General features: G+C 35.9%; 1 protein-coding gene across 1 annotated transcript in view; it reads right to left on the reverse strand.

Annotated features, from left to right (window-relative positions):
* Positions 1-17,991, reverse strand: part of LOC148952687 (uncharacterized) — a 66,082-nt gene that overhangs the window by 26,436 nt on the left and 21,655 nt on the right. Inside the window, exons 4-5 of the mRNA XM_089088042.1 lie at positions 10,958-11,089; positions 4,122-4,411 (exon numbers count right to left, since the gene is read on the reverse strand). Of these exons, the coding sequence (XP_088944168.1) occupies positions 4,122-4,411; positions 10,958-11,089 (422 nt within the window). The remainder of the gene's footprint in view (positions 1-4,121; positions 4,412-10,957; positions 11,090-17,991) is intronic.

Here is a 17,991-nt window from a genome sequence, read left to right on the forward strand (position 1 = left end):
TTATCAGGAAAGCTATCCAACAATGGGCTAAAGCTAGAAATTAGAAGTGTTGATACCCACTTTAAACGACACTTCTTCCTTATTGTTCTATCTTTAAAAGCTTACCTTTAATCTGATGTTTCTTGGCAAAATAATCAGAGATGTCCCTCGATCCTTTATGGCTTTCCGCCATCATTATTTGTTTCTTTCTCTGTTCTATATTCATGCCCTGATTTTTTTTTACGACCCATTTTAAATGCGTTTCCGTCTAACTGGTCTAACAAACGGAGCAAAAATACTCCGAAGGCAGTGGCAGGGTCGCTCGTGCCTAGCCCCCCGCCGGTTGGATCTAACCACCCACGCAACTCCCCAAAGACATGCGTTTCTCGTAAGCATTCACAAAATGTTTTGCTCGTTTAGCACGTCCCAAAAATAAAACCAATAATCATGATTCGTGCAGTGTCGGATTTGAACTTTAGATAATGTGATAAAAAGAAAGTAAAAAATGACGGGGTATCCGATTTTTTTTTTTAGCGTCGGCCTTAGTTGAATCATTCACAAAAAAGGGTCGTTTGCACGATGGATGAGAGGGCGCCAGAAAATCTTGGCCCCCCCCTGGATCCGCCGCTGATTCAGGGGTTTGTGAATAATTTTTTTTTTAACTTTTAACGTAAAGAGTGTGGTATTGACTAAGGGGAGAACCCCCTCATATACGTAATAACATATACGTAATAAAAAAAAACAATAAAAAAAACAAGCGATACGGTTCAATAGTAATTGAAACTCTTAAAAACGGAATTTTGATGTCAATAAATGTCTCACAAGAATGGGGCTATAATGTTGATTCTAAATATATAAATTTTATTAAGTTTAGTATTACTCATCAAAGGCTACGAGCCTGAGAAAACTTACCTTATTTTGGAAAGAGGGGGGAAACATCCCCTAAAAGTGAAAGAATTTTACTGAAAATCACACCTTCATATTCAGCGTATCAGAAAACCCTATTACTTAGGTTTCAAGCTCATATCTGCAAAAATCTGCAACTTTGTATTTTTTGCCAGAAGAAAAATATACGAATATAGAAGTTTGTTACGTCAGTTAATTTGTAAATCACGTCAGAACCAAATTTAGAGACAGCCATTTAGCAAAAGAAAAGTAAAATTTTTATGCAAATTTTGTTTACTTATTCAATGACGGTGAGCCAAAATAAAAGCTGCATTAACTAAAAAACGATCCGAAATTAAATAAAAAAAACAAGTTTTTTAAACTTAAAGTAAGGAGCGACATTAAAACTTAAAACGAACAGAAATTATTCCTTATATGAAAGGGGCTGTCCCCTCCTCAACGCCTTGCTATTTACGCTAAAGTTTGACTCTGTCTCACAACTTTATTTTTGTAAACTATAAAAAACTTTAGCGTAAAGAGCGACGCGTTGAGGAGGGGAAAGCCCCTTTCATATACGGAATAATTTCTGTTTGTTTTAAGTTTTAATGTCGCTCCTTACTTTCAGTTTTAAAAACTTGTTTTTTTTTATTTAATACGAATAAGACTTTTATCAAACTTGTTACTAAAAATTTCATTTTTCAGGAATCAAAGGAGTCAAATTTCATTTTTTTTCTTTTTTAAATTTAATTTGCTTTTTGAAACTTCTTTTAGACGGTACTTTTAACTTTAGGCTTGTTTTTTTTTTAAGATTCAAAGAAAATAGATACTTAGATTGGAGTAAGAAGAATATTTTACTATTGGGAATTCTGTGAATGCTTATTCTCTAACCAAGTTTATTCTAATCAAAAATCAAACTTTTTAAGTTTATTCTATTCAAGAATAAATTTTTCAGGTTTATTCTATTCATCTAACCCTAGAGGTTTTACTTTCTAAACTGTTCATGGTAATGATGGTAAGTAAGAAAAAAGAAAAATATCCGGTTATAATTCTCGGACTGTTATTGAATAATAAACAAATTTCTAGCGCCAGTTGAATCATAATTTTTTGAAAATTAGGCCAAGGAGAGCCGGAGAGATCCCGTCAAAAGAATCTTGTGCCTCAAAAACCTTTCGATTGTTCGATAGGTTTAATTTTGCACAGACGTTCTAGTCCAATTTTTAAAGATGTTTAACCCAGTCATCTTGAGTCAAACAATTGGTGGTAACGAACTGTAAGTAAGGAGCGACCCGGCTAAATAGTAACCAAAACTAAGAAACAATTTTGATACCAGTAGAAAAATCAAAAGAATCGGATTTTTACACTGATTTTAAATATTTAAGATTCATCAAGTTTAATTTTACCCATCAAAAGTTAGAGGCCTGAAAAAATTTGCCTTATTTTCAAAAAAGGGGAAGTTCCCCCTAAAAATGTTGGAATCTTAATGAAAATAAAACCATCATATTCAGCGTATCAGAGAACCCTACTGTAGAGGTTTCAAGCTCCTATCTACAAAATTGGGGAATTTCGCATTTTTTGCCACAAGAAGGATCACGGATGCGTGTTTATTTGTTGTTTTTTTCCAAGGGGGTGATCGTATCGATCCAGTGGTCATAAAACATCGCAAAAGGACTCATTCGAACAGAAATCAAAAGTACTAGTGCTCTTTTCAAGTGACCAAAAAATTAGAGGGTAACTAGGCCCCCTCCCAACCTCATTTTTTTCCAAAAGTCACCCGATCAAAATTTTGAGATAGCCATTTTGTTCAGCACAATCGGAAATCTAAAAAATATGTCTTTGAGGATGACTTTATCCCCCACTGTTCCCAGGGGAAGGTCTGCAATTTATGAATGTTTACATATAGAATGTGTTATTTGGAAGTATGCAGACGTTTTCAGGAGGGATTTTTTCTGATGGGTAGGGGTGGCAGGGGAGGGGGCTACGTGGGAGGATCTTTCCATGAAGGATATTGTCATGGGGAAAGGGACATTTCTATGAGGGAAAGGGGGGACGTCGGATTTCCCAGCATTATTAAAAAAAAAACGATAAGAAATTAAATAGAAAAACACGTTTTTTCACCTGAAATTTAGGAGCAACATTAAAACTTAAAACGAACAGAAATGATTACGTATATGAGGGGCTCTCCCCCCAGTCAATACCTCACTCTTTACGCTAAATTTTGTTTAGTACTTTCAAAAAAGCTATTTATTCTAATTAAACGGCCTTTGTGATTCAGAGCTCATTCTTAAAGCATTGGAACGAAATTCAAACTTTAGCGTAAAGAGCGAGGTATTGACTAGGGGGAGAACCCCTCATTTACGTAATAAAATACACGAATGTAGAAGTTTGTTACGTAAGTGATTTCGTATATTACGTGAGATCAAAATTTCGAGAAAGCCATTTAGACAAAAAAAGCAAAATTAATATGCAAATTTTATTTTAATTATTCATGTACGGTGAGCCAAAATTAAAGCTGCATTAATTCAAAAACGTTCAGAAATTAAATAAAGAAAAAACAAGTTTTTTTAACGACATTAAAACTTAAAACTAACAGAAATTATTCCGTATATGAAGGGGGATGTCCCCTCCTCAACGTCTTGCTCTTTACACTAAAGTTTTTTATTGTTTTTAAAAAGAGTTGTGAGAAAGACTCAAACTTTAACGTAAAGAGCAAGGCGTTGAGGAGGGGACAGCCCCTTTCATATACGGAATAATTTCTGTTTGTTTTAAAATTTAATGTCGCTCCTTACTTTCAGTTTAAAAAAAGCTTGTTTTTTTTATTTAATCTCAAAATAGATTTACCTGTCTTACTTACATTTTGTCAGCAATGCTACTGGCTAACAAGTATACGTCACAAAAGTGGAACCAATGAAATTAAGTCACACTTTTTATTGTGGCGCTTTAGCAAATTAATGGCGCTATAGCATGGTACAAATTAATGACGCTGTGGCGCTATAGCAAATACGGTTCATACGCTTTTCTACAATATTTTCTACATTATAAATCCACAAAATAAATGGCATTACCTTGAATGCATCGTAAAATGCATATTTTTCACAAATTAGTTTGAAGATTAATACACGTTAGAAATACTCAAACATTAGAGAATAATTATTATCAATTAACTTTGTTTTAAAACATATGTAAAATTATAAATTTAATTTTTGAGTTCGTAATAAAAGTGTTACTACTAAGATTTAAAGTACGACAATTCCACTTACTGTTCCAATAACTGGGGTCTTATCGACAACACCTTTGTGTTTTGTTGAAGTTATAACCACTGTTTTGGTTTGTGTAACCACTCGAGTCTTTGTAACAGAAACAGGGCGAAGCACTGGCTTTGGTCTTTCAATAACTATATCAATCCTTTGTGGCTCCTCCACAATAGTTGTGTGAAATCTCATGGGTGGCGTTGGCCTTACAGGTCCAGTAGGTCTTTCAGGAAAGGAAGGTTCAGGAAATGGCCCAAATCCCGCAGATGCAGAAGCAAATGCTGATGCAGTCGCAAAAGCTTAAATAGGGATATTGTTGTTACTACATTAATGTCAAAAATTGAATAAATTTGTTTAAGAAATTATTCGACAGTTACCTTTTCTTTTTTGTTTTATATTCTTTGCAGCCAGGCTTTGATAGTCGGTGCTAATTGCTGTTATTTGATTGTCTTTATAGCTTCATACTTGTTTGCTTTAATTTAAATAACAACTTCACTTTATAATTTCTTTAAAATCTAAAGATAATCTACCCTTTCATCTATTTAACATACTATCTTATAGCTTCACACTTATTGAAGGGGCCTGCCTTATTCTAAGTGTACTATTTCAAATTTATTCTGCATGCTGAATCGAATTAAACGGATAAATTCAGATTATTAGTTTTGAAGTAGAAATGACTGTAGACATTTGTTTAGTAGCAAAGAGCAGAGCAGCAACAAAGAGCAACAAAATCAGTTTTGTTTTTGTGTTTACTATAAAAAAGAGCTATTTAAAATGATTCTTGTCACAACTGCAGAGCAGGGGCATACTTTTCTATGGGGAGGAAGGGGGGACACAAATGCCCCTCCAGACCCAATTCCCCCTCATTATGTCCCCCCAAGCTGAAATTTTGTTTCTGCAAAAACATCTAGTCAAAACTAAGATAAGTATGCATAATTCAAGTATGATAGGCAGCACAATAGCGCTGCCTAAGTAAAGAACGATGTGGGCACAGTGTATATTATTTTTTTTTCTCAAGAACCAGGGACTTCTTATCGAAGGATTTGTCGTAGAAACTTTGAGAAGGGCTCATTCGATTAGAAATTGGAATGGCTAGTTCCTTTTTTAATAGTAAAAAGTTATTGGAGAGCAACTAGCCCCGCCCCCCACGCCCATCATTCCCCCAAACACATCCAATCAAAATTTTGAGATAGCCGTTTTGTTCAGCGTAGTTAATTTCCAGATAGAAAATATGTTTTTGAGGAGGATACTCCCCCACAACCCTTGGTGAAAGGGTTTAAAGTTATGCCCTGAGGGCATATAAGAACGATGTTGGCACAATGTATTATTTATTATTTTTTTTCCTTTAGAGCAAGGCACTTCGTATCGAAGATGTTGTCGTAGAAACTTTGAAAATAGCTTACTCAGTTGGAAATTGGAGCGGCTTGTGTCCTTTTTAATAGTCGAAAGCGATTGGAAGGCAACTAACATCCCTTCCACGCCCACCATTTCCCGAAACACATCCAATCAAAATTTTGAGATAACCATTTTGTTCCGCGTGGTCGATTGCCAGATAGAAATTATGTTTTCGAGGAGGACAATCCCCTACAGCCTTCAGGGCAAGGGTTGTAAGTTATGCCCAGGGGAAATACAAGGTTTTTATAGAAGGCGTTGTCGTAGAAACTTCAAAAAAGGCTCATTCGATTGGAAATTCAAAGGGCTAGTGCCCTTTTTCATAGTGGAAAGTGATCGGGGGGTAACTAGCCCCCCGCCCCCCCCCCACGTCCATCATTCCCCCAAACACATCCAATCAAAATTTTGAGATAGCCATTTTGTTCAGCATAGTTGATTTTCACATAGAAAATATGTTTTTGAGGAGGACACTCCCCCACAACCCTCGGGGCAAGGGTTGTGAGTTACTAAGGTACGCCCTGGGGTCATATAAGGTTTTTAAAGAACATGTTGTCGTAGAAACTTCAAAAAGAGCTCATTCGATTGGAAATAGTGATGGCTAGTGCCCTTTTTAATAGTCGAAAGTGATTGGAAGGCAACTAACACCCCTTCCACGCCCACCATTTCCCCAAACACATCCAATAAAAATTTTGAGATAGCCAATTTTTCCTACGACGTTCAAAGTTCAGGAAATTATACCTTTGAGCAGGACACTCCCCCCACAGTCATCAGGGCAAGGGTTATAAGTTATGCCCTGGGGGCATATAAGGTTTTTATTGAAATCTGTGTCTTAGAAACTTGAAAAAGGGCTCATTCGATTTGAAATTCAAAGGGATAGTACCCTTTTTAATAGTCGAAAGTGATTGGAGGGCAACTAACCCCCCTCTCATGCCCACCATTTCCCCAAACATATCCAATCAAAATTTTTAGATAGCCATTTTATTCAACGTAGTTGAAAGTCTTCGAAATTATGTCTTTAAGGACGACAACCCCTGCCTCCACAGCCCTCATTACAAGAGTTGTAAGTTATGCCCTGGGGGCAAATAAAGTTTTTATTGTAAGCGTTGTCGTAGAAACTTCAAAAGGCCTCATTCAATTGGAAATTGAAAGGGCTAGTGCCTTTTTTAATAGTTGAAAGTGATTGGAAAGCGACTAATGCCCCTCTCACGCCCACCATTTTCCCAAACACATTCAATCAAAACTTTGAATTATTCATTTTGTTCAACGTAGTTGAAAATTCCGGAAATTAGGTCTTTTAGGATGATAACCCCCTCAAAGTTCTCAGTGCAAGGGTTGTAAGTTATGCCCTGTGGGCATATAAAGCTTTTATTGAAAGGGTTGTCGTAGAAACTTCAAAAGGGCTCATTCAATTGAAAATTGAAAGGGCTAGTGCTTTTTTTAATAGTTGAAAGTGATTCGATAGTGACTAGCGGCCCTCTCACGCCCACCGTTTTCCCAAACACGTCCAATCAAAATTTTGATATATTCATTTTGTTCAACGTAGTTGAAAGTTCTGGAAATTAGGTTTTTTGGGATTAGGTTTTTTGGGATAACCCCCTCAGAGCCCTCAGTGCAAGGGTTGTAAGTTATGCCCTGGGGGTGTAAGGTTTATATAGAAAGTTGTTGTATAAATCATAGGCAGCGCAATCGTACTGCCTAAGTAAAGAACGATGTTGGCACAAAGTATTTTTTTTTCATATCAGGGCACTTCGTATCGAAGGAGTTGTCGTAGAAACTTCAAAAAGGGCTCATTCGATTGGAAATTGGAGTTGCTAGTGCCCTTTTCAATAGTCGAAAGTGATTGGAGGATAACTATCCCCTACCCTTACCCATCATTCCCCCAAACACATAAAATCAAAATTTTGAGAATAGCCATTTTGTTCAGCGTAGTTGATTTCCAGATAGAAAATATGTTTTCGAGGAGGACACTCCCTCACAGCCCTCAGGGCAAGGGTTTTAAGTTATGCCCTTGGGGCATATACGAACGATGTTGGCACAATGTATTGTTTATTAATTTTTTCCTCTAGAGCAGGGCACTTTGTATCGAAGAAGTTGTCGTAGAAACTTTGAAAAGGGCTCATTCAATTGAAAATTGGAGTGGCTTGTGCCCTTTTTAATAGTCTAAAGTGATCGGAAGGCAACTAACACCCCTTCCACGCCCACCATTTCCCAAAACACGTCCAATCAAAATCTTGAGATAGCCATTTTGTTCAGCATAATTAATTTCCAGATAGAAATTATGTTTTTGAGGAGGACAGTCCCCCACAGCCCTTGGGGCAAGGGTTGTAAGTTATTCCTTGGGGGCATATAAGGTTTTTTATAGAAGGCGTTGTCGTAGAAACTTCAAAAAAGGCTCATTCGGCTGGAAATTCAAAGGGCTAGTGCCCTTTTTAATATTCGAAAGTGATTAGAGGGCAACTAACCCGCCTCTCACACCCATCTTTTTCCCAAAGACATCTAATCAAAACTTTGAGATAGCCATTTTATTCAACGTAATTTTTAGTTCTGGAAATTAGGTCTTTGAGGATGACACCCCCCCCCCACAGGCCTCAGGGTAAGGGTTGTAAATTATGCCCAAAAGGCATATAGGGTTTTTATAGAACACGTTGTCGTAAAAACTTCAAAAAGGGCTCATTCGATTGGAAATTGAAATGGCTAGTACCCTTTTTAATAGTCGAAAGTAATTGAAAAGCAACTAGCTCCCCTTTCACGCCCACCATTTCCCCAAACACATCCAATAAAGATTTTGAGATAGCCATTTTGTTTCACGCAGTTCAAAGTTCAGGAAATTATACCTTTGAGCAGGACATTCCCCCCAGAGTCTTCAGGGCAAGGGTCTTAAGTTATACCCTGGGGGCATATGAGGTTTTTATTGAAATCTTTGTCGTAGAAACTTGAAAAAGGGCTCATTAAATTGGAAATTCAAACGGCTTGTGCCCTTTTTAATTGTCAAAAGTGATTTGAGGGCAACTAACCCCCCTCTCACGCCCATTTTTCACCAAACACATCCAATCAAAATTTTAAGATAGCCATTTTGTTTAACGTAGTTGAAAGTCCTGGAAATTCGGTCTTAGGATGACAACCACCCTAACATAACTTAGAGTAAGGATTGTAATTTATGCCGAAATAATAGTCGAAAGTGATTGGAAGGCTTGACATTTTTATATTAAAGATCGAGGTGGGTATAATGTATTATTTTTTGTTGTTGTTGTTGTTTAGACCAGGGCACTTCGTATCGAAGGAGTTGTCGTGGGAACTTCGAAAAGGGCTCATTCGATTGAAAATAGAAAGGGATGATGCCCTTTTTAATAGTCGAAAGTGATTGGAGGGTAACTAATCCCCCTCACACTGCCACGCCCACCCTTTCATTTGCCCATTATGTTTAAAAACTAAATTTTGCTTAAGATTATGTTCAAACTTTAGGGGCTACTTCTGCTCTTAAAATTTAACCAAATCAAAATAGCGTAAGTGTATCCAAGCTATCAAAGAAAGTAAACATATTTTTTTGCCGATTACGTCATTTCCGTTTTGAAGTGACATAGATTTTATTGGGTTTTGATTCCCTTGAATGAGAATCCATAAGAAATCAGTTGAAAAAAAATTCTAAATTACTTGCTTTAAAATTTGCCAGAAATCTTTGTAAGCAGCTTATCCCTTATTTAAAGACCAGCCCAATAAGTGTTTTAAAAGTGGCAAATTTACTCTTAAAAATGCAAAATTGAAGGGTTTAGATTTCAAACCTAAAAACGGAAACGTGGGGACAAATTTCAAAAGCCCTCAGTTTCAAACACACCTCAGATTCTAAGCACTCCATCGCCTGAATTGCTTTGTGAATATGAGTTGTAGCTGTTTTTCTTCGTTGATGGTTTTTTAATTTTTTCAATATATCTGAATTTTATGACCTGAAGACCATTGATAAACTTAAAGCCGGGCTTCACCAGCAGGATTTTCGGAATCTATGATTCTAGACTATTGTTTGACGTCTTGGATACACCGCATTTGGAATATGAAGCCTATCCAGTAATACATCCAAATAATAAATAAAAAAGGATTTTCGACTTATAGGTAAAACAGCATTTAGTAAAAACAGATGCGATTTAGTAAATTTTTTCTCTCATATTTAGTAAATTCTTCCAGGTCAGGGTGGCAACCCTGGTGTTTGTTGTTAAAAATTGCTGAAAATTTTTCTCCAGCATACAAATAGCAGGCCAAACTATAAAGTCTTAAAAAACGAAAAGATTTAAAGTATTACTTTATATTTCTTTGAAAAGACTATGTCAACATAAAATGAACATAAATTAATTAAAAAAAACTTTTTCTGCAAAACAAGTTTTTGAAAGGAATGTAAAGAGCTCCATTAAACCAAAAATGAGCTAAAATAAAACCGTATAATCTATGAAACGTAAAACTACCACAAATCAGCATCTATAAATAAATGAAACCCAAAATGAACAGAAATTACAATAAATAACTGAGTCAAACTCAAAACGAGCAGAAACTAACATAAGTTGGGCACAAAACCCCTATGCCTTCCCAAGGTCAGAACTAAATTTGCACTTTAGTGAAAAAATACAAATGAATGTGCATTGTCAGTTTAATATAAATATACTGATATTTAGGAATAAAAGTGTTAATATTATTTTATTTATTAATGTTATAAAAGTAAAAACATTTATATATTTTTCAGTAAAGTGCAAATTTTGTTGGGGGAATTGATGTAGTGAAACTGATAAAAGGTAGCTTTGGAACTTTAATTTAATTTAAAAAGGAATTAAAACCACCAGCACTTTTGACGGTTCAATGCTATCCAGCACATTTATAATTTCTTTTTGAGGAAATAAGCCAATAAATAGAAAATAAAGCCAATAAAATAGATGAATAACAGAATTAATTGGGCAAAATTTAAACTCTTCTAATGAAAGATATTTTTAAGTGCCTTATATGATGAAAGTTTCTCAAATATTACATTCTTCCAACATAAAAAACTAAGATACAAAATAAAAATTGCCTTTTTTGACACTGGAGAAAATTTTATTGTGGGAAATTGTGAGAATTCCTTTTAACACATTTAAATGGTTTTTTTTTTCAAAATTAAGTATAAAAATATTTGGAGTTTGGATTAAGCCGTCTGAGTATTGAATAATTTAATATTGTTTATAAGGACTTCTCAGGGACTCAGACGTTGAGGAGTCCTTTTTGAGGATTTATTGCCAAGAAGAATCCCCTTTCTCTTTCTCCCATTTGTGTGATGGGCTGTAGATAAGGAATTTAATATAATTGTTACCATTGTTTCTACATATCTAAAAAAGAGACATTATTAAATTTATCAAAAGCCTGCAAATAAATCAGCTTAATTATTACTTAAGTCTATCTTAATAATATCTTATATTAGTAATATAAACGTGTAACGTTACCTCCTCCCATATATGGTCCTGGGGCTTCAGTCCCTGTAGGGAGCTGACCCATACTGCTTTCAGGCTCTATAACCTCCACGTCTGGGAGACCACCACTGGGTTTTAATCGGATTGTAAATGTTGGTCGGTAATCTTAAAAAAATGACTAGATTAGCAGGCCTAGATTAGCAGGCAGGAAAAAAGCTCTATGTCCTAAATCGTATCCTAATTTCTGAACATTTATCCTTTTTGGAACAATTCTTTCATTAGATCGGAATGAAGTAATTAAGAAATTGTTACTTTAGCATATAATGTGTCACTGATGGGTAATTTTGTGATAAGAAGTTTCGTATTCAACTTTTTTTTCCTTTTTTTTATTGGTAGCAACTTTATTTATGAAGTTTTCCGTTTTTCAGATATTTCTCATTTAAGGACTTCAACTTAGTTCTTAGAATTTTAGTTATTAGGAATAGTATAACTAATTCTTAGTTCTTAGAATGAAGGTATTGACTTTCACTGGTGCATTTATCACCTGCAATGATTTTTTCACAATTCGACGAAAAGTAAAAATGAGTATCAAAACTGAAACGAGCATGAATTTACTCATGTATGTCAAAATTGAAATGAACAGATATTACTGAAGGAATGATGAGCTTTCAGCAATTAATATCATTATACATAAAATATGCAGGTTAATTTATTAGCTCTTTTTCAAGTTGTTAAAGACGAATATAGTTTCCCTACAAACAAGTGTTTGGATACTGCCTCCTTTCCTAACTGTAAATAAAAATCAAAAGCCTACTGCGTCATTGGCGCTTAACTGAAAACGGATTATATTACAAATATTTTCTTTTCCAGTTCTTACAGTATTGAAAATAAAAATACAATTACAGTGAAATCAATTCTTGAACTGATGGATCTTTGAACAATTAATATCATTATGCATCTAATCTTCAATTTGATGTGGTTTATACTTTCCAAGACTGTTCAAGACGCCTATAGTTTTCAGTAAATTGCCAAAGACGCAGTAGGTTTTAGACTTTTACAGTGAGAGAAGGAGGTCATACCCAAACTCTTGTTTGTGGTGATTTTTGTTCATTTCAAGCTTGATTCGGATATTCAATTTAAGTTTTACTCGTTTTAAGATTTGTTTATTAATTTACATTGTATGTTTGTTTGCATTGATTGTTTATTTAATTTCTGTTCGTTTTTAGTTTCATATATACTTCAATAGGAAAATATTTTTTTTCGTTTTAAGCGTGCTATTCATATTCAATCCAAGCATTACTCGCTTTAAGATCTATTTATTCATTTATATTATTATTTGTTGTAGGTTTTGCTCTGATTGTTTATTTAATTTCTGTTAGTTTTGGGTTTAATTTATTCTTTAATAGTAATTTGTGATCGTTTTGAGTTTGAATTTTAACAGGTATTTGTATCTGCTGAGCTTAAGTTTAAAATGGTCTTGACTTTTCTTTGAAAAATTTATTTTTTGGAAAGTTTTTTTAATTAATTTTTTTTCGTTTTTGATTGCACAAAATTTCATGTTTTTAAAAATACCTTATTTCAAAATCAAACTTAAAAAAAAAAATCAAACATTCATCCAAGTATACAAAATGGTATGGAAGTCACAGCGCAAAAGTGAAAAAATGGGTTTTTGTCAAGCTCGGACTTTTTACTATCTTATGTTTAAGCTATTTTTTAACAAAATTTCTACCTGCAATTTTGTATCAGACTGGTTTGGGAGAAAAGGGCATGGGGGACTAGATTAAGCTTCGGTCTCTTTTGACTCTTTAAATGTGAACTAGACCTTTCTATTTTCAATCAAATGAGCCCTCTCTAAAGTTTATACGAGTATCACTTCTATAAGAACCATATATACCCCCAGAGTATAACTTACAACGCCTATCCCTTGGGCCTGTGGGGTTGTGTCGACCCTGGAGTTTTAATATCTGATGGTTGAACTATTTTTAACAGAATGGTCACCTGAAATTTTTATCGGATGGGTTCATCCATCCGATACAGCCAAAGGTGTGGAAGGCGGGAGGGGCTAGTTGCCCTCTGATCTTTTTTCATTCTGAGAAAATGAACTTCAACTTTTAATTTCCATTCAAATGAATCCTTTCTGAAGTTTATACGAGCATACCTTCCATCAGAACCATATATGCCCCCAGAGCATTACTTACAACGCCTGCCCCGGCCCTGAGGGGGGGTGTCGACACAGGAGTTTTTCTTATCTGATCTTTGAACTATTTTTAACGGAATGACCATACGTAAAGGAGTTTTTATTACGTGAACTTTGAACTATTTTTAACAAAATAGCTACCTCAAATTTTTATCAGATGTATTAGGGAAAAAAGGGCTTGGGCGGGGAGTTGCCCTCTGATCACTTTTGACTCTTAAACAAGGCTCTAGAACTCTCGATTTCCAATCCAATGAGCCCCCTTTGAAGTTTATACGACGACCCCTTCTATATGAAGTACCTCTGGGAAAAAAAATAAATGGAGTGTGGGGGGGAGGAATTTTATGCGAACATACCTTCCATAACAACCATATATGCCCCAAGGGCATAACTTACAGCGCCTACCACCGGGCCCTGGGGGGCTGTATCGACACCGGAGATTTTTGTCATTAGAACTTTGAACTATTTTTAACAAAATATCTATCTCAAAATTTTTATCTGATGCATTTAGGGTGTGGAGGAGGGGGGGGCTAGTTGCCCTCCGATCTATTTTGACTCTTAAAAAGTGAACAAGAACTTTCAATCTCAAATCAAATGATCCCTTTCCGAAGTTTATACGACAATCCCTTCAATAAGAGCTATATATGCCCCTAGAGCATTACACATAACGCCTGCCTCCTGGCCCTGGCGGGTTTCGTCGACACAGAACTTTTTCTTATCTGACCTTTGAGCTATTTGTAATGAAATGGCTATTATACAAATTTTATCGGGGGGCTAGTTACCCACGGATATCTTTTCACTCTTGAAAAGTGTACTAGAACTTTCAATATCAAATCAAATGAGCCCTCTACGAAGTTAATACGGGCATCTCTTTCATAAGAACCATATATGCCCCCAGGACAGCACTTACAACGCCTATCCCCATGGTTTGGGGGCAATTTTGTTATCTAATTTTCGAATAATTTCAAAAACCCGGGCTATCTCAAAATTTGTAGCGGACGGGTTGGGGAAAAAAACAGCGTGGGGGGGGGGCTAGTTTAACTCTCTTGACTCTTAAAAAGTCAACTAGAACTTTCAATTTCAAATCAAATGAGCCCTCTCCGAAGTTAATACAAGCATCCTTTTCATAAGAATCATAAATGACCTTAGGGCATAACTTAGATCGCCTTCCCCCGGGCACTGGGGGGCTGCATTGAGACCGGAGTTTGTCTTATGCCACCTTTGAATTTTTTTTCAAGACGTCTATCTCAAAATTTTCATCAGATGGGTTTTGAAAGGGAAGGCGTGGGGGGGGAGGATAGCTTTCCTGGGATCACTTTTGACTATTAAAAATTGAGCTCGAAATTTCAATATCCAGTCAAATGAGCCCTCTCTGAACTTTATACGAGAATCCCTTTCCATAAGAACAATATATGCCCCATGGCATAACTTACCACGCCATCACCTAGACCCTGGGGGGTTGTGACGACACCTGAGTTTTTGTTATATTGTCTTTGAACTGTTTCATAAAAACAGTCTTAAAGTTCTGATTGTATGGGTTTGAGGAACAAGGGCGTGGAGGGGGGGGGGCTAGGGGCCCTCCAATCTCTTTTTACTCTTCAAAAGTGAACTAGAACTTTCAGTTTCCAATCAAATGAACCCTCTTTGAAGTTAATACGAGCAACCCTTCCAGAAGACCCACATATGCCCCCAGGGCCTGACTTACAACGCCTGCCTCCAGGCCCTGGTGGGTTGTGTCGACTCCGGAATTTTCGTTATATGATCTTTGAACTATTTTCAACATAATAGCTCTATTACAAATTTTATTGGATGCATTTGGGGGGGAGGGGGAGCTGGTTACCCTCCAATATCTTTTGAAGCTTAAAAAGTGAACTAGAACTTTCAGTTTTAAATCAAATGAGCCCTCTCTGAAATTAATAAAAGCATTCCTTCCATAAGAACCATATATGCCCCTAGGGAATAACTTATAACCCTTGCCCCTTAAGATTGTGGGGGAAAGTCCTGCTCAAACATAATTTCCAGAAATTTCAACCAAGTTGAACAAAATGGCTATATCAAAATTTGATTGGATGCGTCAGGGGAAATGGTGGGCGTGGAAGGGGAGTCTGTTGCCTTAGAATCAGTTTCGACTATTAAAAGGGAACTAGCCATTTAAATTTCCAATCAATTGAGCCAAATCTGAAGTTTCTACGACAACGTTGTCATTACAAAACTTTATATGCCCCAGGGCATAACTTACAACCCTTGCCCTGAGGGCTGCGGGGGAGTTGTCATCCTCAAAGACCTAATTTCCAGAACTTAAGACTACGTTTAATAAAATATGTCTCAAAATTTTGATTGGATGTGCTTAGGGAAAATTTGGGCATGAGAAGGGGGTTAGTTGCCCTCAAATCACTTTCGACTATTAAAAAAGGGCACTAGCCCTTTAAATTCCCAATCTAATGAGCCTTTTTTGGATTTTCTACGACACCACCTTCTATAAAAACCTTATATGCCCCCACGGTATAACTTAAAACCCTTGCCTTGAGGGTTGTGAGGGGGTGTCCTCCTCGAAAACATATTTTCTATCTGGAAATCAACTATGCTGATCAAAATGACTATCCCCAAATTTTGATTGGATGTTTTTAGGGTAATGATGGGCTTGGGGGGGGGCTAGTTTCCCTCCAAGCACTTTCGACTATTAAAAAGGGCCCTAGCCCTTTGAATTTCCAATCGAATGAGCCTTTTTTGAAGTTTGTACGACAACGCCTTCTTTAAAAACCTTACATGCCCCCAGGGCATAACTTAAAACCCTTTCCCTGAGGGTTGTGGGGGAGTGTCCTCCTCAAAAACATATTTTCTATCTGAAAATCATCTACGCTGAACAAAATGGCTCTCAAAATTTAAATTGGACATGTTTGGGGAAATGATGGGCTTGGGGGGGGGGGTGGTTGTCGTCCAATCCCTTTTGACTATGCACTAGCCCTTTGAATTTCCAATCGAATGAGCCTGTTTTGAAGTTTCTACGACAGCGCCTTCTATAAAAACCTTATATGCCCCCAGGGCATAACTTAAAACCCTTGCCCTGAGGGCTTTGGGGGAGTATCTTCCTCAAAAACATATTTTCTATCTAGAAATCATCTACGCTGATCAAAATGGCTATCTCAAAATTTTGATTGGATGTGTTTGGGGAACTGATGGGCTTGGGAGGGGGGGGGGTAGTTGCCGTCCAATCACTTTTAACTATTAAAAAGGGCACTAGCCCTTTGAATTTTCAATTGAATGAGCCTGTTTTGAAGTTTCTACAACAGTGCATTCTTTAAAAACCTTATATGCCCCCAGGGCATAACTTAAAACCCTTGGCCTGAGGGCTGCGGGGGAGTTTGCTCCTCAAAAACCTATTTTCTATCTGGAAATCAACTACGCTGAACAAAATGGATATCTAAAAATTTTTATTGGATGTGTTTGGGGGAATGATGGGCGTGGGGAGGGGGGTGGCTAGTTCCCCTCCAATCAATTTTGACTATTAAAAACGGCACTAGAACTCTCGATTTCCAATCGAATGAGCCCCCTTTGAAGTTTCAACGACGACCCCTTCCAAATGAAGTACCTCTGGGAAAAATAATAATAATAATAATAAATAATAAAACATGGGAGCCGTATGGCCTTTATTATAGGCAACGCTATAGCGTTGGCTATGAAAAGAAGAAGGCAGTAATCTTAAACGCAGATTATAATTTTTCATTTAAACTAAAAAAAAGTGAATGAATTGATCATTTTGCTAAACACAAATATATTTAAAACCATGTTTTTGTTTGTCTATAAAAAATAAATGTTGTTTTGGCAACATTTTCATCTTTTTATGATACAATTTGAGAGATTTTCAGACAACAGGCATATATTTGGATATAGTAAAGTAAAAACTTAAAAAAGCTTGTTGGGTTGACTTGTCTTTAGGCAATTGAATGCCCCAGTAAGGAATATGATAAATTCAACCGTATTCTTAAAAAAAAAAAAAATTAAGCGTTAACAGCCGAAATCCTTATGAGAGGGATAATGAATTTTTCCAACACTTATTCATTATTACTAACTTCAGAATAAAAAAAAAATATGAAAAAATAGAAACGAACAGATTTAAACCACGGGAGACCAGGGGGCTGTCTAATTTCTTTTAGGGGAAGGAACTAGATCTGTTAGAGCTATTTAATTTTTTACATCTCTTGGCTTCAAAACAGTATGAGCGCAATAGAAGATAAGAAATAATCCAAATACATTTTTGCTTACTTTTTTCACACAGTAGCCTAATGGACAAAATCTTATGGTTTCCAGCCTATTAAACATTTATAGTTATTATTTTTTATATTTGTTATAAATTTATTTGATATAAATTATATTTTATAAGAATTATATTTGATATTTGTTATAAACATTTATAACAAATATCCAACAAATAAATATTTGCTGAACAAATGGACACCGACCAAAATGGATATTTTATCAGATGACAGGATTTTCATTATTACTGACTAATCTTATTCAATTTATCTATAGCATTTTTCTAATTGAAAACTGAGTCGGTAGAATTGAGAAGCTTCTCTTTCCGATAATATGACAAAATTTTCTTACAATCTGACGGCCTAGGATGGACCCCCCCCCTAGCTCAAAACTTGACTGCTCAATAGAATATTATTAATTATTTAAAAAGATTGTAGTAACTTTCTAGAAACTAAATTGGAACGCCAAAATAATTCAAAATATTCCATGTTGCATTTTTAAAAGCTACTAAGGGTAAGGAATTTAAACATTGAGTAAATGGCGGTTCATAACAATGGAGCTTTTATTGGTTCAAACATATTTCGAAGTGGAGTAAACATTGCTTTAAGAGGGTTAAAAC

The sequence above is a fragment of the Artemia sp. Qi Xiang Cuo genome, chromosome 4, assembly GCF_049724085.1.
Source record: "Artemia sp. Qi Xiang Cuo chromosome 4, ASM4972408v1, whole genome shotgun sequence".
NCBI lineage: Eukaryota > Metazoa > Arthropoda > Branchiopoda > Anostraca > Artemiidae > Artemia > Artemia sp. Qi Xiang Cuo.